The sequence below is a fragment of the Bos indicus genome, chromosome 8 (assembly GCF_029378745.1).
Source record: "Bos indicus isolate NIAB-ARS_2022 breed Sahiwal x Tharparkar chromosome 8, NIAB-ARS_B.indTharparkar_mat_pri_1.0, whole genome shotgun sequence".
Lineage (NCBI taxonomy): Eukaryota > Metazoa > Chordata > Mammalia > Artiodactyla > Bovidae > Bos > Bos indicus.
Window position 1 is genome coordinate 111,843,949 of NC_091767.1, and position 21,746 is coordinate 111,865,694.

General features: G+C 51.5%; 1 protein-coding gene across 24 annotated transcripts in view; it reads left to right on the forward strand.

Annotated features, from left to right (window-relative positions):
• The window catches only part of MYT1L (myelin transcription factor 1 like), a 398,154-nt gene that overhangs the window by 252,739 nt on the left and 123,669 nt on the right, over positions 1–21,746 (forward strand). For all 24 annotated transcript variants that reach the window (XM_070795423.1, XM_070795424.1, XM_070795422.1 and 21 more), the window contains 4 exons: positions 6,594–6,747; positions 11,190–11,244; positions 11,414–11,447; positions 11,637–11,699. In XM_070795423.1, the coding sequence (XP_070651524.1) occupies positions 11,190–11,244; positions 11,414–11,447; positions 11,637–11,699 (152 nt within the window). In that variant the 5' untranslated portion in view covers positions 6,594–6,747. The remainder of the gene's footprint in view (positions 1–6,593; positions 6,748–11,189; positions 11,245–11,413; positions 11,448–11,636; positions 11,700–21,746) is intronic.

The window sequence follows — 21,746 nt, forward strand, 5'->3', positions numbered from 1 at the left end:
GCCAGGAAGGGAGTGAGGAAGATCAGGTGGGGTAGAGCCACAGTCCCTAATCCCAGTGTTGGCGAGCCAACCGAGGGGCGGGGCCTCCGAAGGGGCGGGGGCCTCCAGGGGGCGGGGCCTCCGAAGGGGCGGGGCCTCCAGGGGGCCGGGCCTCCAGGGGGCGGGGCCTCCAGGGGGGCCGGGCCTCCAGGGGGCCGGGCCTCCAGGGGGCGGGGCCTCCAGGGGGCCGGGCCTCCAGGGGGCGGGGCCTCCAGGGGGCCGGGCCTCCAGGGGGCCGGGCCTCCAGGGGGCCGGGCCTCCGAAGGGGCGGAGCAAGGAGACCCGTGCCTCTGCTCAGCAGCTGGGGCAGCCCTGGGCCTAAGCAGCACAGTCAGTGTCTCACGGTTTGGAGGATGGACTCGCACCCATGGCCCAAGCTCAGGCTGGGCTGGTTCCTTCTGAGGCCGTGGGGAGGAGGGGGTGCCCCAGGCCCCTTCCCTAGCTTCTGGGGCTTTGCTGACGACCTTCAGTGTCCTTGGTTTGTAGATGCATCACCAGAGCCCTGAGTAACGGTCACAAGACCCTCTCCCTGCCAGCATCCCTGTGTCCAAGTTCCCTTTTAGCAGAACGCCAGTGACGCTGGAGTGGGCCCCCCCTATCCTGTGTGCCGTCACCCCCACTTGATCTGCAGCCGCTCTAGTTACAGTCAAGGCCACGTTCCCAGGTCTGGGGATTAGGATTTCCACCCACGACCTTTTAAGACCCAGCTCAACCCTGGCAGTCAGGCTGGGTGAGACATCGACAGACCTTGATGCTGATGGTGATGATTCCACAGCCCAGGAAGCTGGTCCCACGTGGGTCTGGTGCTGGGCATCTTAGCCGTCACCTCATTTAATTTCCCACCACCTAATGGGCAGGATTTGGACCCACGTCAGGAAGAGAACCTGGGACTCAGAGCAGCTGGGTCCACAGACCTCAAGCCTGGGGGGCCGCTGATCAAGGCAGAACCTGAGGCTGTTTGACAAAAACCGACTCACTCTCCCCACTTGCTCTGGAAAGAGGGTGAGTGAGAAACCCACTGCCTTCCGTGTTGCCAGGAATTAGGCTGCTCTCTCATTTCCACCGTCCCGGGGACGCATGCCAGGAGAAGGTGGGGAGTGGGCGGGAGAGCCACGGGGCGTGTGTCGGATGTGCTCAGGGAAGAGAAGCCTCAGGGATGCTCCCACGGTGACTCTGCGCTGAGTCCTGGGGCCTCGGAGCCGAACAGCAGCTGCTGGTCTTACTCCTGGGACATGGACTCGGCTCGGCCCGCTCCTCAAAGGGACAGGGGCAGGGTCAGGCTCCTCAAAGCCCCCCCCCCCGCCGCCCTGCTGGGGGCCTGTGGACTCTTTATCACCACCCCCTTCAGATCATTTAAGCAGGTAGATGCTGCGTAATTGCCATCTGCCTCCTGAAATCCACACCAAGACAGGTAGGGGCTGCCCTAACCCGAGGTAACCTGGCTGCTCATTGAGAGGCAGGAGGGGGAGTCCCCTGGTCCGTCCGAGGTTCCCAGGGGACCTCCCCAAGGGCTGTGCCCTCCCCTGCCCCTCACTCTCCTTCCCCAGCCATCTCCCCAGCCCTCTCCCCGCTCCAACATCCCACCGCCCAGGGACTGACGGTCTGTCCCGCCAGGGTCCCCTGAGCAGTGATGCTGCCTGGCTCTGTCCTTGCTGTCCCCAGCACTCGACAGACGCCTGATGGGACACACTCCCCACATCTTGTTTCTGAAGGATCAAGTCACTTAATCCTCACCAGGCTCCAGCTGAACCACAGTAAGTGCGAACGCTTCTTTCTCAGTTGGTATCCTGGAAGGATGTGCGGTGCGTCCATGTCACCAGCCTTGTGGCCATTTTGTAATTCCTCCTCTCGTCCGGCCTGGTCGGACTTCAGTGACCACACTGATGCTGGGGTCCCCACGGGGCTGCTCCGACCTTGTCTGGTGGAGCTTCCTCGGCAGAAGGGACTGAAGATGCTCCTTCAGAGGACTGTTGAGAAGCAGGGGCGTTAAATGTCCTCGGTGCACTGTTTCCTATAAATGTCCAAAATGTGAAAGGAGGGTTCTGCACCACTTCAAACAGATGAGAAAGCAAGCTGTTACACTACCAAGTGGTAATGTATTTTTTGTCAGAAATAAGAAAAGCCACAAAGGAGAAGACATGAATGAGATGAGTGAATGTATGATGTAAGTTGTGGGGTAAAAAGGATCACGAGATGCTGGGGGAGCACAGTGAGGACCCCTGAGCCACCTAGTGGTGGGACTGCCCTTGCTTCACCCAGAGGGGACAGGGACTGCGTCTGAGGAGAGAGATGGTCCTCTTGTGAAGACAAACAATCACCAAAATAAATGCAAACATGTAACTGAGACAAAGCCAATTTGGGCATATAAAATAGGACTCTTGAAATTTTAAAATGCAGTTGAAGAACTGAAAGATATATTTGGAAAAACTTTCTGAAAGATGGAGAAGAAAGATAAAGAATGAAAAAAAAGAAAATGAAAAAGCCAAGCATAATAAGATCTACTTATCAGCAGGATGCGTGAGTGCTACGTGCTAAGTCGCTTCAGTCCTGTCCATTTCTTTGTGACCCCATGGACTGTAGCCCTCCAGGCTCCTCTGTCCATGGGATTCTCCAGGCAAGAATACTGGAGGGGGTTGCCAGGCCCTTCTCCGGGTGATCTTTCCGACCCAGGGATCGAACCTGGGTCTCCTGCTTGCAGGTGAATTCTTTACTGCTGGGCTACTGGGAAAGCCCTGCCAGGACGATACATAGGACAATTCAAATGCATTTAGTAGACATTCAAAACACACGCACACACAGTAAAGACAATAAAGGAGAAGTTAAAAAGGAAGGAAGAAGCACTTTCTCAGCAACCAGCAGGTTTCATGTCGTGTGTGCACCGAGTGCTGAGCAGCAGGAGCGGAGAATACGTTTCCTCAGTGACCCGCATGCCCGGAGTTAGGGAGAGGGTGAGGGCGAGGGCAGAATGCCCGCGCTGCTGGCAACGAGATGGAGCAGAAACCCAGGGAGCTGCCCTCGCCCCGCCCTGGTGTCCCGAGGGCGAGGGGCAAGCGATGCCTTGAGAGCCCCCTGGGAGCTGCGTCTCCTCCTTGCACACGCTTGGTGCAGACACGTGTGATGTGTGATTTTCAAAAGCAAAAAATAATAATAATCACTCTGAGACTCTGATTTCCTAAATAAATGTCCCAGAGAAAATGTCTGCCACTGACTTTTACGCTTGATCTTAGGGAAAAGACCAAAAAGCGATGCCGTTGACTTTTAATGTTAAAGAAAAAAAAAAACAAGCTCGGCTTCCACAAAGAGGGAATCGGTTCGGTTCTGAATCCTGGCGGCACCTGGGCAGGACACCTGACCCAGCCGTGGCTGCAGGGGTGGGTGTGGGTGGAACTCAGCCTGTCCCTGGGAGGGAACCTCTGTCTTCCTGCAGCAGAGACTCGGGTCTGGCCACAGGGAGCCGCCTCCTAGTTTAATGACATCATCATGCGCCCTCCAGGGGCTCCCTGGCCTCGTGGCCTCTGCTCTCCCACGTCCTCTGCAGCGTGACTCTGGTTTCCAGAGCATATGCCCGCAGGTGTGCCACGGGTTTATGTGACAATTGGAGCAAACCAGAATCTCAAACCCGGTATAATTTACGCTGAGAATAGGAGTTGATCCAGAATCTCAAACCCGGTATAATTTACGCTGAGAATAGGAGTTGATCCAGAATCTCAAACCCAGTATAATTTACGCTGAGAATAGGAGTTGATCCAGAATCTCAAACCCGGTATAATTTACGCTGAGAATAGGAGTTGATCCATAATTAAGTTTGCTTGTCACTTGTTCATATATAACTTAATTGTTTAATTTTTAAATATTATGAGCTATTTATATGTGTATTTCTTGATAATGTTACTCACACTGAGTTGAATATCTGCTGCTTGTAAAGTGTTCTTATAGCTACAGTTTTAGAAAACAATTTATTTTAGAAAGGCCAACATCCGCATATTTCATAGTATCAAAACTGAGTGTTGTCCATGTACTAACTTGTTTTAATCTGTGTTTTAGTAGATTTGAAAAGTGAAAGTATTACTTGATTGGTTGTGTCTGACTCTGTGACCTTATGGACTGTAGCCTGCCAGGCTTCTCCATCCATAGGATTCTCCAGGCCAGAATACTGGAGTGGGTAGCTATTCCCTCCTCAAGGGGATTGTCCCAATTCAGGGATCGAACCCATATCTCTGTGTTGAAGGTGTATTCTTTACCATCTGAGGCCACCAGGGAACCCTTCAGTGGATTATATTCTGTTTTCTCAATCACTGGTGTTACCAGTACCTATTGTACTGATAGGTATGGGATTTCTATTTTACCCAAACCTACTGTTTTAAAGTTTTGGGGGATTTTTTTTTTCAGTTCTTTCATCCTCTCTTTTTCTTTACACCCCAAATAAACTAGTTTTTGCATATTATAGGTACCACTGTGCTGATCTAACTCTTCATTGTTCTTTCTTCTGTTGTTCCCATACACTCACATAGCAATGTCGTTTCTATCTTGTTTTATACTGAATCACTCAAGTCTAGCAGAGTGCAGGCGAGTGACCCCCCTAGAAATGCTAGTTAATTAAAGACATCCCCATTTAGGAGCTATTTACATCACCGTGGCTGTAAATGAGAAAGTGGAACTCAGAGATGTTATGTAGGCATATTAGTAAATATATATACAGTGATACTATGTAAATTTGCTACCATTCACTGAGCCTTTATGGTTAGCTAGATCCTTCTTGTATATTATCTAATTTAGAGATTGAAAAATTCCAGGAGATTCATGCTTATGAACAACGAGCTCAGATTACGAGGAAGTAAGTGCTAGTGCTTTTGTGAGCCAAGTCCATCTGACTTCAAATCTTTTAACCATTAAACATTTTACTGGTCACTTGTATAACATAATCTGCCCGGTTAGATTTAGGATTCATCCTGCACCAGTGCACAGGAGCACTATCTTCCTTTTGCCTTCTCTCGCTTCCTTTTTCTTTTCTCTATCAACAAAGCCGTTTTAACCAGCCCTGGGTGCAGCACCCAAGACAAAGACGGGCGATTTGGCTGCTCCAGAGTCTTGGGGACCCGAGTGCTGAGCCCTGGGACAGATGAAGCAGGAGAGTTTGGGGAAAGGTATTCCGAGGAGGAGGTGGGGGGATGTTCTTTTGTTCTAAATGGCAAAGTCGAAAAGAAGGAAGACAAATCTGGTGTAATTCCTTTCTCTTTCTGGGAATTTATGAGTTTAAGTCCTCTGGGTCTGTGTCCTTGCAAGACACGCAGGTGCGGACTCAGTCCCTGTCTGTGTGATGAAATCAGGCCTTGGGAAGATTAAGTGTAAAAGGGAAGGATTTACAGCTCAGCTCTAAGGTCAACAGAGGCAGACAGGGTGACGGGCTCCCAGGTAACAGGAAGGATGGCTGAGTTCCAAGGACAGTGACCCAAAAGCCTCTGACTCTTTCTTATTTGACTCAACTACCTAGTTGCCTGTTGTTCAAAACAGGAATTACAAAGCTAGTTGATGTCCCACTTGAGCATTTTGCTGTTGTCTATGACAAATGGGTTAGTGTGCTGAGAGGTTTTCAGTTCCTATAAAACAGGAGTGAGCAGCAGTGGGCCCTTTAGAATGGCAAACCAGTATGAGGGAGTGTCCACGGCACCTGTTGGGGTGAAACATTTTTGGGTGAAAGTCACCACCCAAAGGCTCATCTGGGACCCCAGGACTCAGATTCCTTGTCCTGGTCTCAGTTCTTCCCATGGTGGGGGGCAGAGAGGGAGCAGTGTGAACACCCAGCAGCCCTGGGATAGTCCTGCCTGGTGTGGGGAGGGGGATGGTGTGAACACCCGGCAGCCCTGGGACAGCCCTAGACCTTCAAGCAAGAGTGCGCAGATTCTCCATGGCTCTCCCAACAGCTAACTATTGAGCTTTGAAAAAAGAGTCTCAACCTCTGAATGTGGGTTTCTTCACTCCGGAAGTTAGGGTCATTTGGTTGACAGGTAAATGATGTAATGGACAAGAAAGTGGTGTTGACCAGAGTCCCCTGGCTCCACAGACGTCACAGAGACCAGCCGTGTCTGATAGCCCCTGAGCCCCCTGGAGAAGTCACAGACTAAATAAACAGGGTCACCCTCAGATTCTGGTTTGGAATGACTTTGCTGTGTGCCGGGGCCTGCTCCTGCCCCAGACGTGGAGAGGAGAATCCAGTAAGGAGGTCTGGAGGGCTCAACACTCGTCCCCCGGACCAGGAGTTCTAGAACCTTCTCAGTTGGCGAATGTCCCCAGCCTGCACGATGACTCGGCTAGCAGGGAACAAGTCTTCCCAGACAACCCAAGGGAGACCCTTTCTCGGAGTCTGAGCAGGAGCCCCAAGTCCAGAAGGACACTTCTCTCAGGGATCATTGTCCATCGATAGGACAGCAGACACGGTCCCTCGGGCAAGCTGGAGGGTCCGTGGTGACTGCAGAGGGCACACTCTCTATCCACGTGTCCTCCTGGTGTCATCATGAAGTCACTAGGTGCTTTACCATGTGGTCCCTGTTTTGTAGATGGAGAAATCGAGGCACAGAGAAATTAAGTGACTTCGCCACAGTTGCAGGCTGGGGAGAACCCGGACCAGAGCAGAGAGACCTGACTGTGGGCCTGTGTCCTGCCCACGGAGTCACGCTGCCTCCATTCCTGGGAGAGAAGACTTCCTGCAAGGTAACCCAGCTCCCCCAGCAGCTACTCAAGGATGCCTACATCCATCATCTCTGATTCTCCCTGATCTTTCCTGATAGATTTCTTATGAACCCAAACTTCCCAGAGTCTGCATTGAGATGAGGAAGCAGCTCCCATCATGTGAAGCTGTGCGTGGAGCTGGGTCTCAGTTACCTAGGAGACGGAGACTGGGGACAGGGCAGCTGGCAGGAACGGCTCTACTCAGCTTGATCTGCAAGCTTGGTGGTGCCAGAAGCGCCTCGTTTCTCTGCATTACACCTTCCCTGACTATCCCACCGCCACACAGGTCCCGCCGCTGCCTGCTGCCTCCTCCCCGCCTGATGATACTGGAGCAGTGAGTGGCCGCAGGTTGGGAGCAGCGGGTGAGAGGCAGGGCCGGCTAATGGCTGATGACAAAGCAGCTTCTGCTTGTGAGTGGCCAGGGAGTGGAGGAGGGAGCTGGGAGCTCAGGCTCTGGGTCAAGTCTGAGCTGCCCACGGCGGAGACCGAAGCCCCAGGGTTCCTCCTCCCCGTCTGTGCAGAGGGAGAGCATGACGGTGGGGAATGCGGGTTAGGAGGACAATGGTCTTCATGCTCTTGGACCCCACGTCCAGCCCCTCCTGGGGACACGGTTGTGGCCTGGAAGCTGCTCAGCCTCCAAAGCTTGATGGAATCCATGAATGTGCAGCTTTTTGGTGCAGTTAATATTGTTATCTTCAGTACAGCTCAGCCTGACCAGTGCATCTTTTACCACGGGGATCAAATAATAAAATAAGTCCTGCTCCAGATGTAAAGTTAACAATTTACAACACAATTCACTGAGTCGTTCTATGGCTTTCATTGGTTCAACAGCAAATTTCTTACATTCTAGGCTTTAAGTATAAAACCATTTAAAGCTCCCCCAAAACCCTCTCTTTATTTTTAAAATAAACATTGGGCTTAAATTTTTTTTTAATGTATGCTGAAATAGTTCCTTCATGGTGATTTTTCTAAGCATGATTCACTAGAGAGAGAATCAGAAACCCAGGCGGTGGTACCCGGTTGCACCTTCCCCAGGCCCAGGGGAGTCCAGAGCCCATACATAGGTCAGAAGCCTGCATACCGCCACTCCTGTGTCACCAGCAAAGCTCCTACAGCTCAGGTCTCAGCCCCACCCGAAGGGCAAATTCAAAGCACAGCTTGCCTGAACTTCCGATGGAAAAGGCCGGGTGACCATCAGCAGGGTGGGCACGGGGCAGGGGCCTCGCCTGCACTCCTGGTGTAAACCTGGGCAGTGCAGACCCCTGCACACCTCATGCCCTGAATTGTGCGCACCTGGCTGAACCTGAGCCTCTCCTGGAGTTTCTGAACATTGAAACTTGTGTGAGAGGGGAGTGTGCCTCTGTCTCACGATGTCACTTGGCGGCCCCACTGGCTGAAAGGGGAGAGACTCCCCCAGTGCTTCGTTAGGCGTGGTCTACAAGTTATCTCCTGCAACCTTCAGAGAGGAGGTTTATTCTTTTACAAGAATGTATGAAGTATTTATACAAATAGATATATTTATACACACACACACACACACACACATATATATATATATATATTATTTGAACTGAAATATAGTTGGGGCTTCCCTGGTGGCTCAGACAGTAAAGAATCCGCCTGCAATGCAGGAGATTCAAGTTCAATCCCTGGGTCGGGAAGATCCCCTGGAGAAGGGAATGGCTACCCACCCCAGTACTCTTGCCTGGAGAATCCCATGCACAGAGGGGCCTGGGGGTACACTGTCTGTGGGGTCACAAGGAGTCAGACGTGACTGAGCGATTAACAGTTTCATAGTTAATTTACAATGTTGTGCTAGGAGTGTACAGAAAAGTTACTCAGTCGTACGTAAATCTGCATGTGTTCTGTTTCAGATTCTGTTCCTTATGTGGAATTCAGTTCCCTGTGGTATGCAGTAGGTCCTTGTGGGTTATCCACTTTATATATAGTTCTGCATATATGTTTATCCCAGTGTTAATGGAGGCTTATTTCTCAGAGAGCACAACACACTACAGGGCCGGGAGCTCAACCAGGGCTGGCCCTGGAATAAACAGAGTGTCCACAGAGGGACCAGCGGGGTGGAGCCTTCCCACAAAAAGAGACGCATGTTAGTGGGGGCTGGTGTTCATTAATTGAGGGGTTAGTTGCAGGCTTAACTATCCACCTAGAAGAAAATAAGTTTGTCCCCAATATATACGAAGAAGGATTAAAACCTAAATGTAAAACGTAGAACAGTTCTTAGGCAACCGGCAAGTGAGCCAGGGTTTTCGACTCCATCTCACGGAGCGATGGCCTCCACACCCTGTGGTGCCAAGTCCCCAGCCCAGGTGATGCCCAGGCTTATTTCAGGTACAGCAGGAGGAAAATGACAAGGGGGAGTCTCCGCCTCCACGGCGTGACCGGCCGTGCCCCTCTGAGGCTCTGAGGTCCGCACCCCCAGTAACCCAAGCGCCCAGGTCCCCTGAGCTGCCCAAGGCCTTTGCACATCCTGTTCCCTCGCCCGAAACATCTGCCCCAGCCCTTTTTTTAACCTGAATCCTGAAGTTTTCCCTTAAAGCTCAGCACACATTTCAAACACTAAATGAGCTTGTGCTTTTTATTATATGTATTTTTACTACTCTGCACACAGAGTGATGAGTAGGTATTTGTTGGTCGGTTGATATGAAGGCTCAGGCCAGAGATGCCCGTTCTCCAGGGATTCTCTGCAGAGTCTCGACGTGTTGAAGCTTTGCTCCAACAGCAGGTCCACCGGGTCTTTCTGTAACATCAGCTAGCAGAGTCACAGGAATCTAACTAGTCTTCTCCCAGATTCTGATGTTTCTTGTCATAAATTGTGGAGGAGGTGAACTCTGCATCCATGGTATCTCTTTTTTATTTTAATTTTTTAAAAATTGTGTTAGAGTACAGCTGAGTTACTTGTATTAATTTCCTGTATTAATTCTTGTATTAATTTCTGTTGGTGGTGGTTTAGTCACTAAGTCATGTCCGACTCTTGCAACCCCATGGACTGTAGCCCACCAGGCTCCTCTGTCCATGGGATTCTCCAGGCAAGAATACTGGAGTGGGTTGCCATTTCCTCCTCCAGGGGATCTTCCCTACCCGGGAATCAAACCCGATTCTCCTGCATTGCAGGCAGATTCTTTACCTACTGAGCTATGAGGGAAGCCCAATTAATTTCTGCTGTAGAGCAAAATGAGTCGGTTATAGACACAGATAAATAGATAACAGACTGTTTTTCACACTGCTTCCATTATGGTTTATCGCAGGATACTGAACAGTCTCCTGTGCTATCCAGTAGGACCTTGTTGTCTATATGTGCCTATGTTAGCGCGACAGTTTGCATCTGCTAATCCCAGACTCCCGTCCTTCCCCCCCACCCCCCTGCACACGTGATTTTGCCATGTCTGTCCCACCTAGAATACAGCTCTGGCCACACTGGCTGTGTGTGCTCAGTCACTTTGGTCGTGTCCAACTCTTTGCGACTCCATGGACTGTAGCCCGCCAGGCTCCTCTTGTCTATGGGATTTTCCAGGCAAGGATACTGGAGTGGGTTGCCATGCCCTTCTCCAGAGGATCTTCCCGACCCAGAGATTGAAGCCCCATCTCCTGCTGGACAGGGTGACAATTGACCCAGGCCAGAGTGGGATCTGGTGAGAGGAGCTGTCGTCTTTACTGCTCTTCTCTTGTCGACCCTTCTGATGTGCTGAGTGGAGTTCTGCAATGAGCGGTTTTGCTGTGTTTAAATTACTTGCATTCACCCGTCCAGCAGTGTGTTTTTAACTCAAGGAGGAAGTGTAGACAGTGGCGGTTTTCGGGGCCCTGCACCAAAGCTGCCACACGGATGATCTTGGGCAAGTCCCGGGTAAAGGGAGCAGAATATAGATGCCACCCTTACAGAATTGTGTGAGGATTGTGCAAGGTAGTAGATGGAGACACTCTGCGACCTCCAAGTGTAAGTCCTGCCATGACCACCAGGAGGGGCCATGATCCTGGAAAGCACCCTAATGGTTCAGACCAAGGTGGCCGCCAATCGCCCCCAGGGCTAGACCACAGTGAGAGTAGCCGCCAGGAGAAAGCATGTCCTTCTGACACCCCCTGCTTCCCACATAGGTCCCTGACCAGGTTAAACACTTCAGCTACAAGGAGATGGCGGACATTATATGTGGATGTTTTTCCTTCCTGCAAACCTCACCGCTGTCTATTGTATTCTCCGTACAAGTGCAACTCAGGTTGACTGACCCGCATGTGTCCTCATCAAAGTCTTCCCCTGCAGGGCCCCTGCAGGACCAAGGTCTTGCTTGTTATTTTTAAACATCGCGGGTAGACTGCCTGGCCCTTCCCCAGTGGCCGACCCCCACTTCACAGAGGGACACTGTCCCTAAGACCCAGCAGGGGAGCACGCTGACCGCCTTCTCTCCCTGCAGATGGAGGTGGACGCCGAGGAGAAGCGGCATCGCACGCGATCCAAAGGGGTCCGAGGTACGTCCGTGCCTCCCGGCCCCCGGCGCCCTGCTGGGGTCACCTCCGTCCTGCAGAAGCCCTCCATCTGGACCTCTGGGGGGTTGTCTGTGGCAGGTGGGGTGGAGTAGCGGCGGAGGGGGGTCTAGCGATGGAAGAGAAATGAGCGTCTCTTTTCCTCTCTCTGCAGTTCCCGTGGAGCCGGCCATCCAGGAGCTGTTCAGGTCAGTGGTCCGCACGTGTGCCCAGCGGCGGTTCAGAGAACGCACCCCTTGATAGAGAGCGGGCTTCCGCGCTCCCCGGGCCCGGGCCTGCCCCCGCCCCCCAGTGTCCGGCCTTCCCTGTGAGTCCGCACCCCCGCCCCCGGCCCGCCATCCAGGGGGCACCTGAGTGACCGTCCGTTCCTCTTGCAGCTGTCCCACCCCCGGCTGTGACGGCAGCGGCCACGTCAGCGGAAAGTACGCGCGACACAGGAGGTAAGGCCGCCGTCTCGGCGCGGAGCCGCGCGAGTCGCGGGCGCCGCCTTGGCGAGGCTCCCCTGTCCCCCGGACCTGGGGCTCTTGGAGTCGCTGCGACGCCGCCTGGGGCAGCGTTTGCCCACCCGCGGGGGACAGGCGGGGTCCGCGCGGCCGCCCCCGGTTCGCGGCGGCCGGGGTGTCTGGTCCCGCTTTCTCCTTCTGTAGCTCAGGATGGTGACCCTCGGGTGGTGGAGTGAAGGACGGCCTTCCTGGTCTTTCAGCGGGAGCTCGACCGGTCCGGGGGAGGAAGGCCAGGCCCCAGGCGGCTGCGGGGGACGGTCTGGGCCGGAGCGGCCAGGCCGGGCCAGGCTCCAGGGGCTCAGGGGCTCCAGGGCTCAGGTGATGTTGCCCGTCAGCCCAGATTTCAGGCCTGCGGCAGAGACGAGGAGGGGACACCGGGAGCATGGAGGGGAGGGGCTTGTGGCGGCAAGGCTTCACGCCAAGGCTGCAGGGCAGGGGCAGGTCGGCCAGAAGGTTCTCGTCTCGTGGGCCCCCGGCCCTGTGGTAGGAGGCAGCTTCCCCTTTGTGCGGAAGGTCGCGGCCCCGGTGCGTCAGAAGCGTGCACCCGCCAGGGCTCACCTGTGGCGGACTCCCAGACCCAGGCTGAGAGCTGTCGTCCGGCCAAGCAGCCTTCGGGCCGGCCGGGTACGCGGGCCCAGGTGCTGCAGCAGGTGCTCCAGCCCCCAGGCGACAGTCCTCGCGGCCTCGCTCACTATTTCCTTTTCAGCTGAGCGCTAATTTACCGGTGAAATCAAGCAATTATGATGATTGTCCTTCAGCAAAATCAAGGGAAAATTACAAATTACTCCAAAATCCCCCATGCTAGCATTTAGGGAGGCAGGGAATTTTAATGGGCACCCACGAGGAAACGGTTTCAGACTGGGGGAACAGCTAGCCATGGTTAAGAGAATTTTGTGACTTAAATTATTATATTTAATGTATTATATTATTATCTTACTGTGCAAAATTATCGAATTATCCGATTTAAATATATGGTTTATTTCAAGTATTTGCTATTTGATGAAGGAGTATATATGTAAATTCTTTTTGTAAAGTCCTGTTTTTAAAACCTGACTGGTTTATGTTTACGATGGAGAAAAACAAGTTAGCCAACTGGGATTCTCCAGGCAACAATACTGGAGTGGGTTGCCATGTTCTCCATGGAAACTTCCCGACCCAGGGATCGAACCCAGGTCTCCGGCATCCCCTGTATTGGCAGGCGAGTTTTTTACCACTAGCTCCACCTGGGAAGCCCAGTCATCTCATGATTAATCAATAAACTTGATTATATTGCTACTAGAAGGAATGATTAAATTTGGCTAAAAAGTTTTAATTAGATGTCAGCTAGTTTTAGTTAGGTGTCATAACCACACTTTTGCAGGAATACTCGTGAATTTCCCAAAGAATTGACTATGCTATGCTAAGTCACTTCAGTCGTGTCCAACTCTGTGTGACCCCATAGACGGCAGCCCACCAGGCTCCCCCGTCCCTGGGATTCTCCAGGCAAGAACACTGGAGGGGGTTGCCATTTCCTTCTCCAAGGCATGAAAGTGAAAAGAGAAAGTGAAGTCGCTCAGTCGTGTCCGACTCCTAGCGACCCCATGGACTGCAGCCTACCAGGCTCCTCCACCCATGGGATTTTCCAGGCAAGAGTGCTGGAGTGGGGTGCCACTGCCTTCTCCGAAGAATTGACTCAGGCCTTTGTATTTCTACCCACAATGCACCCCATGATTGTGGACCCCATGATGAGTCCTGTGGGATTCGGGCTGTGTGTACAACCTCCCCGGGGTCCTCTTCCTGTATAGAAAATGGTGCTTAGGCTGAGGCTGGGCCAACTGAAGACAGCCAGGCTCCACCCTCCTCTGAGACTCAAGGCTGATGAGAGTGCAGAATGCCCTGAATTGTGCAGGAGCGAAGTAGATGAAATTTTAGAGAATATTCACAGAAGCAGCCAAACTGGAAATTTTTAAAACAAAAATAATTTTAATTTTTAAATTTAAAATGGCGTTATTTTCACCATGAGTCATAATGTATACAGTTATTGGAATTTCCACTATTTTACTAGTGGAAAGTAAATAGTGAATCAGGAGGCATATTGGGGGTCCCAGAACACAGTCTTCCCTTTGCCACTAGTGACCCAGGGCTTTGGGTGAATTATTTAACTTCTGTATGTCCTTAGTCACTCAGTCCTGTCCGACTGCTTGTGACCCCGTGAACTGTAGCCCACCAGGCTCCTCCGTCCCTAGGATTCTCCAGGCAAGAGTACTGGAGTGGGGTGCCATTTCCTCTTCTGAGGGATCTTCTCCACCCAGGGATCACATGCTCGTCTCTTGCCTCTCCTGCATCAGCAGCAGATTCTCTACCAGTAGCGCCACCTGTACGGGCTTCAGTTTCCTTGGTTTTAAAACAAGAAAGTTGCGGACTTTGTTGCGTGCCTGCTGAGTCACTCAGTGATGTCCAACCCTCCGCGCCCCCATGGACTGCAGCCCAGCAGGCTCCGCTGTCCATGGGATTCTGCAGGCAAGGAGACTGGAGTGGGTTGCCATTTCCTCCTCCAGGGGATCTTCCCAACCCAGGGATCGAACCCGAGTCTCTGACATCTACCTTCACTGGCAGGCAAGTTCTTTACCACTAAGGCCACCTGCGAAGCCCACAGACTTTGTTATGTAAAGCTGATTACCATTCAGAATGCCATGTCAGAGGTAAGATTCTCTCCCAGGAGTCTCACTGAGGTGTCAAGTAAGGCTTTCTACGTTCTGTTTGTCAATGGCTATATATTATCAGTAATTTTAAACTAAGAGGTGACATTTGAATTTCTCAGACTGAAAAGGTGGTCCTTGTAGTAGGTAAGATTCTTGTACACATCAACATCTTCTGACTGTAGCTATTTCAAATTTGTGAGATTTCAATTATATCTGGCTTTGTCTCTTTCATTTTGAAAAGACAGTTTCTGCGCTGTGACAGCTGCTCTCATGCACGTAAACGCCTGCACCCCCAACACAGGTGTCACCTTGCCCCCTGCTGAGGCTCGGCGCACCTGAGACATCATCAGATAAGACCAGTGCGGCGGCCTCAGTTTGGGTCTTGATGAAATTGCCCATCATTTCAGGTTTTTACTTGGAGAAGGAAATGGCAACCCTCTCCAGTGTTCTTGCCTGGAGAATTCCATGGACAGAGGAGCCTGGTGGGCTACAGTCCACGGGGTCACAGAGAGTCGGACACGACTGAGCGGCCAGCACTCAGGTTTTACTGATGCACTTTTCAATGAATGTACTCCTGTTAAGGCTACAGTTTCATTGTACTCACTCATCATGTCAGTTTGTAGCTGAGTATAAAAGACATTCTTTTAGTAGATTGATATCTAGCTATTTGAACATGTAAAAATTGAGGCAGGTGAAGGGAATCAACAATGTAAAAAATAAAATTTTTTGGAAATTTGATTTCAGGTAGTAAAATGAAGTCTACCAGGTAATCTTTATTTTAGCATAATTCCTAAGAGAATCAGATACTGGTCAGAGTTTCAGTGCGCCATTTCACCGCTTTGGAGGGCCTGCATGGCGGCGGTGGTGGCCCTGGGCGGTGGTCATGGCCCTGGGTGGTGGCTGTGGCCGTGGGCAGAGGTCATAGCCCCAGTCAGTGCCCGTGTCCCCGGGCAGTGTCTGTGGCCCTGGGCGAAGGCCATGGCCCTGGGCGGTGGTCATGTCCCTGAGTGGTGGCTGTGGCCCTGGGTGGTGGTCGTAGCCCCAGTTGGTGGCTGTGGCCCTGGGAGGTGGCCATGGCCCTGGGTGAAGGCCGTGTCCCTGGGCAGTGGTCATGTCCCTGGGTGGTGGCTGTGGCCCTGGGCGGTGGTCGTAGCCCCAGTTGGTAGCCGTGGCCCTGGGAGGTGGCCTCAGTTGGTGGCCGTGGCCCTGGGTGGAGGCCGTGGCCCTGAGCTATGGTCTTGCCACTTCAGTGGGGATTTGGTTTCCTGTGGATGCTGAGATGGGTGACGTTTTCCCTTGGTAAGGAAGGCAGAGCTGTGGGTTCCTAAGAAACCAGAAATAGAGGGCAGAGGAGGACCAACCGCTGGGTGATGCTTGTGAAGTTCATCAACAGTCTGAATTCTCAGGGAATTCACGATTTACAGTCTTGGTTAAGAACGAAGGGGTGGGACTTAAACTTCTAATATCATTTTATTGGATGTTCTGCCTTATCCAAAAGCCGTATCCTTGAACTACAGATAATCGACTCGGCATTTGTTTGTGTCAGTCATTCACAGTTTGAGCTGCCTGATAAGCATACACACAACTGCACAAAGGCTGAGTCAGAGAGAGAAACTGGGGAACACATAAGGGAAAGGAAAACACAGTTTTACCAGAAACTCCAGGCACCTCAGGGGCTTGGGCGTAGCACCCCACGTGGTGCCGAGTCGCCGAGCAGTCAGGGTGAGAGAGGAGGAGCAGTGCCAGGCCCTGCGTCCAACGCAGGCGCCACACCCCTTCCTCCTCCGGGCCGCCCTCCTGGACCTGAGGCCCATCTCTGGATCCCTGCACACTGACCACAAGGGCCCCAACTCAGTCAACATTTTCATGCCCTGCTGCGTGTGGTCAGCGTCCCTCATGGCTCAGACAGTACAGAATCTGCCTGCAATGCAGGAGACCAGGTTCGATCCCTGGGTTGGGAAGATCCCTGGGAGAAGGAAATGGCAACCCACTCCAGTATTCTTGCCTGGAGAATCCCATGGACAAAGGAGCCTGGCGGGCTACAGGGGGTTGTAAAGAGACACAACTGAGTGACTAACACTTTCACATGCACATGATCAGGGACAAAACCACCAGCCTTTATCTTCCAAAACATTGTTAGTATCCAGACACATGACTCCGATTCTTCTAGGCTCTATATTATTAGCACGTAATTATGACAAAATCACCATGGAATCTGCAATCAAGGCTGGAAGTAATTCTTCATGAACCAAAATGCACTCTCAGTCTCTGTCCACAGCAAATCCTGTCTCTTCCTTTCCACTCAGTCTTACATCTCTTGCACACCTGACTCTGCACACTCCACGGCTCTGAGTACACACGGCTTTTCGAAAATGGTATTTATGTGAGAGATGCTGAAGGTAGCATCTCAAACGTGATGCGGGGGCCAATCCCAGAGCTGCCTTTGCAGGTGCAAAACTAACCCTCCACCATCTAAGTAAGTTCCCAGAGTCTGGTTCTTAGACACCCAGGTTCAGGGAGAGGCGCATTCTGGATCCCTGCTCTCCTCCTGGGACCACCTTGTTCCTGCTCTGCAGGCAGACAGGTGACCGTAAGCGTCTAAAACAGCTGTGGGTGATGGGTGAAAAGAGCATTTCCAGGCCTACAGCCTGGGTGGCAGGAAGAAAATGAAAGACGTGGAGGAAGAGTCCGTGAACCTGGAGTTGAGAAGTCGCTGGGCTCTGGGTTGGTTGGCTGGAAGACTGCCTGTAGGGAGGGGAAAAGGACACAGAGCCAGCCCAGGACTGGGGCCCTGAACCAGCAAGAAAGCAAGTGCAGGAAGAGCTGCCTGGTGCGGGACCCCGGCTGCCTGAGCGTCTCGGGGGCTGGGGTCTCTGCCTGGCCTGGGTGGTGTGCGTGCTCCGTGCCATCCCACCCTTTTGCAACTCCGTGGACTGTAGACTGCCAGGCTCCCCTGTCCACGGGATGCTCCAGGCAAGAGTACTGAAGCGGTGCCATTTCCTACTCCAGGGGATCTTCCAAACCCAGGGATCAAACCCGCGTCTCTTGTGTCTCCTGCATTGGCAGGCAGATTCTTGATCAGTAGCACCTCCTGGGAAGCCTGAAGATAGGTATCCTATGGATAGAGATGTGGGGTCAAGAGGCCCCAGTCCACTCCATCTGTAACTGTTTTAGTATGGTTCAAATACCTGAAAAAGACGTTGTTCAATAATCCAGAGAATTATATGACCTGTTACTAGGATAGCCAGAATGTGGGACGTGAAAACTTTCCTGCCAAAATTTACTCTTGAAAATTTGTCTGAGATTGAACATTCTAATGCCTTATAATCACAATCTTCTGTCCCCAAGTTGATATAAAATATTGTGTTAAAGATACAGTGCAACTTGATGTTACAAAGGGGTAAATAAATAGATACTAAATTCATTGTCAAAATCAGGGCTAGTTTATTGTTCTACCTCTACGACTGTAAGTATTTGTTAGACGCTCAGTCGTGCCTGACTCTGTGCAACCCCATGGACTGAAGCCCGCCAGGCTCCTCTGTCCTTGGAATTCTCTAGGCAAGAACACTGGCGTGGGTTGCCGTGCCCTCCTCCAGGGGATCTTCCCGACCCAGAGATTGACTCCGAGTCTCCTGCATTGCAGGCAGATTCTTTACCATCTGAGGCACCAGAGAAGCCTTATTGTTTTAACGTCTTTATAAAATTTCCTAGTAAAAATTAGAGATGGGAATGATATTTATTAGTATCTATCACAGATTGGGACTTCCCTGGTGATCGGTGGTTAGGAGGTCACCTTCCAGCGCAGGGGCTGAGGGTTCAGTCCCTCCTCGGGTAACCAAGACCCCATGTGCCTCTCAACCAGAAAACCAGAACACGAAACAGAAACAACATTGTAATAAATTCAATAAAGACTTTAAAAATGTTCTACAGCAAAAAGAAATCTGAAAAAAATCTATCACAGATTAATAAATATTAAGCAATGTAGAGGAATTCGAAATTTTAGCCTTCCTTTCAGCAGTTAGATACATACTGGACCATTGAAATTAACTGGTTTTACTTACTTCTTTCTGAACAGCAATTTTTATATAAGTCTCCAACGAAGGAGAATGTGTGTGGGGCTGAGGGAGTCCCTAATGTGGATTTATTCTCCACGTGATCTGGTTGGTGAACCCTCTGAATTTACTTCTGACATTTAATGGATTTTATTCACATTTGCCCTTCACAGCTGTTTTGCTGAGGTTATTGTTTGTTGAGCACAGGATTCTGGTGAGATAGTTGACCTGAAATCTAGCTGTAGAGTCTTGCAAAAGCCAGTTGATGGCCTTGGTATTACATTTAAATCCTTCCCAATTTAGAAAATTCAGAATCAAATCAATTTATCCTGAAACTTTAAAATTAAAAGCTCCAAACGGTAGATTTCTTTCCTATTAGAAAATTATTGGATTCTCTCTGGCTTGCGGTGCGTGTTCCTCCTTCAGATTTTTCCCATCTCATATACCTTTGCACCCACCAGTGTGACTGCCATGGCGGCAGCCGCGGGTGAATAATTGCCTGTCTTCACGGGAGCCTGTTCTGGAGCTGGAGCTGAGGGCTCCTTCCTGATACACGCACGCCTCATTTGGAGGCTGCCGGCAGCCTGGGGGCTGTATTATTCATGCCTTGACAGAGAGCTCTCACTAAAAGCCTTGGAACGGAGCCAGGCACCGGGAGAGACAGTGGAGCATGGCGACGTGCAACTGAGAGGAGCCTGGATAATCAAAAAAGAAAGAAAGAGACAGAGGAAGAAGGAAAAATAGGGATCCTATACTTTCCGTTTACTGGTTTCACATGGATAGAATTTGTATTTGCATTAAAATAAAAAAACCCTAAAAATAATTGCATTTTTTTCTAACCACGCTTGAAAGTTTAACACAATTTTCCACATTTAATTGCAAAGCTGATTTTAATTAGTAGGGCCCCGCATGTGAAAAATGAAGATCCACTTGGGTGCATGGCAACACTGCAGTATCTGTTTATGCTCTAATTAATGTATGACTGCTGTGCAGCAGGGCGCACTCCTGGGCGTGGGTGAAGAATTCCGTGCACGCAGCCGCCCAGCCAGGAGCCAGGGCATCCACAGCCCCTTCATTCCTTATAAGACATCGCTGGGCATCGCCCATCCCTGAACTTTACAGCGTGCTCATCCTTCCTTCTGTCACTAATATTATAAATCAGGAGCCAGGGCGTACCTATTTTACCATTTATTTGATAGCTTGCATGCATGGTTGCAGAGAAGCAAAAAGGTGGAGTTCCAGGGACTGGTCTGTATGAAGTGAAGATTCGGAGCTAGTGGGTTTCCCAGACCCGCCGTTGATCGACGCCTTATGACGAGCTGTCTGTGTGCAAACACAAACTTCAGGGCTGTGGTGGCAGTTCGCCTTTATTGTCACAGTAAATCCTCTATTAAAAAAAGAAAAACAAGCTTCCTGGCCATCACCCTGAGAAAACAATGTGTGTGCTGCTCATCTCCAGCAGGTCTGCCCGAGTGGGCACCTCGCTGGCCCTGGCCACGTTTGTTACATATTCCAGAAGACAGTGTGACTGATTCGGTGTGTTTAAAACTGTCAATAAAACAGGTAATGCATTTCAGGGGAGATGTTTGACACTGGATAAAATTAAATATACTTTTTAAATAACTCTGCATTCAAAGAGAAGGAATATAGGTATTTTCAGGCAAGGACTTGGAGACTCTCTCATATTTACAATCTGTATTGGTTAAGATGAAACAAAGGAATTATCATCTAGGCCTGATTTCTTGCCTGATGATTGCTAACGTATAACCATGGCTTTGAAGCCGCTCTGCACATACAGCAGACGTGGGTGTGCGGTGGGGCTCTGGTCAGGGATGACGGCTCCCTCCACCGTCTGCGCTGGGCTGTGGTGGGTACCCGGCCGCCACATTTCAGAGCTGGTGATGTGTGGATGGTGTCTTGGCTGAGGCTGGGGCTGGGGGCTGCGGACCCTGCCGCGGGATGACGAGCCAGGAGCCCTGCGTCCCTGCCAACGGCGGGGTCCACGGCCCCAAGCTGGTCTCCAGAAACTATCTAGTGTTTGTTTTTAACTTTTCCGAGTTATAGATCGGGTGGGATAAGCATCTTTGCATAGTTTTGTGGCTGCTGGCCCCTTCCTCGGGGTAGACTGTCACAGGGAGGAGAGGAGCTTGAAGGACGTGAGGACAGGACCGGTTTCAGGAGTGTGTTTCCGGCAAGACGGCCCGTCTGTGTTTCCAGGAGCGGGGAGGAGGTGTCCCTGTTGCCTTCAGCAAATAATATGAGATCATTGTTTTTAAAGCACTTCCTTCTTATTCAGAAAGAAGTTTTTTTTTTTGTAAAAGGATAAGTTTTTAGAAGATTGGGAATTTTTTAAACAATGCTATTGCTAGAAAATTCTGGGGAAAGGAATGTTGTGAAAGGTAAGCCATGCTTTCCTCCTCTTAAATGAGCTTGCTCTTGTGAGCTGGACTCCAGCATCCTCCCACCCCTGAGACTGAGCCTCCGCTGAGACCCTCCAGAGCTCAGTGAGGAACAGGTTCCGGGCGATGCTCAGGGCCAGGCGGAAGGTGAGAGGCTGTGTCCTCTGTCATGGCCACCTGCCCCCCCTCCACCACCCCGAATTCCAAGCCTGGGGGCAGAGGCCTCACCAGACCCACAGCCAAGGGTGTGAGGAAGGGTTGGAGCCCCTGAGGGGGACGCTGTGCCTGAACGTCGTAGACAAGCCTCTTTAGATTTCAAGATAAAAATGCAGGTCTGCAAGGACAGCAGGGTGGGCATCAGGGCCCAGCACCTTCACTGCCCGGGGCTCCTCCAGCCCAGGTGGGGCTCCAAGCGCGTCCGAGTCTCTCTGGCCCTCCGGCAGCGGGTATCAGTAGCCCCACCTGACCGAGGGGGTGCTGGGAGCCGGGAGCAGCGAGCAGACACTTCTGCGGCCACGCAGAGGCCCTGGGGCCACCCGAGGGCTGCATTTGACTCAGCCCTGCCCTTGGTGACCATCCCTAAGCACACAGGCCGATGACACAAAAGGCAAACGGACGCTTACCAGTCACTGCACAGCACGGACGTGTGGGCGTGTAGAAGACGCCCCAGACCAGGAACGAGCGAGCAAGTGCTCAGGCTGGATTTCAATCTGGTGTGGAGACTCGCTCTGCTGCGTATTGCAGAGATGACAGCTTAGTTAAGGGATTGCACAGAGGTAGGTGTGCAGGGGTCACCTCTGTGGCCAGGTAGAATACGACACTCCAGGCCGCATCGAAGATGCTCTGTTTGTC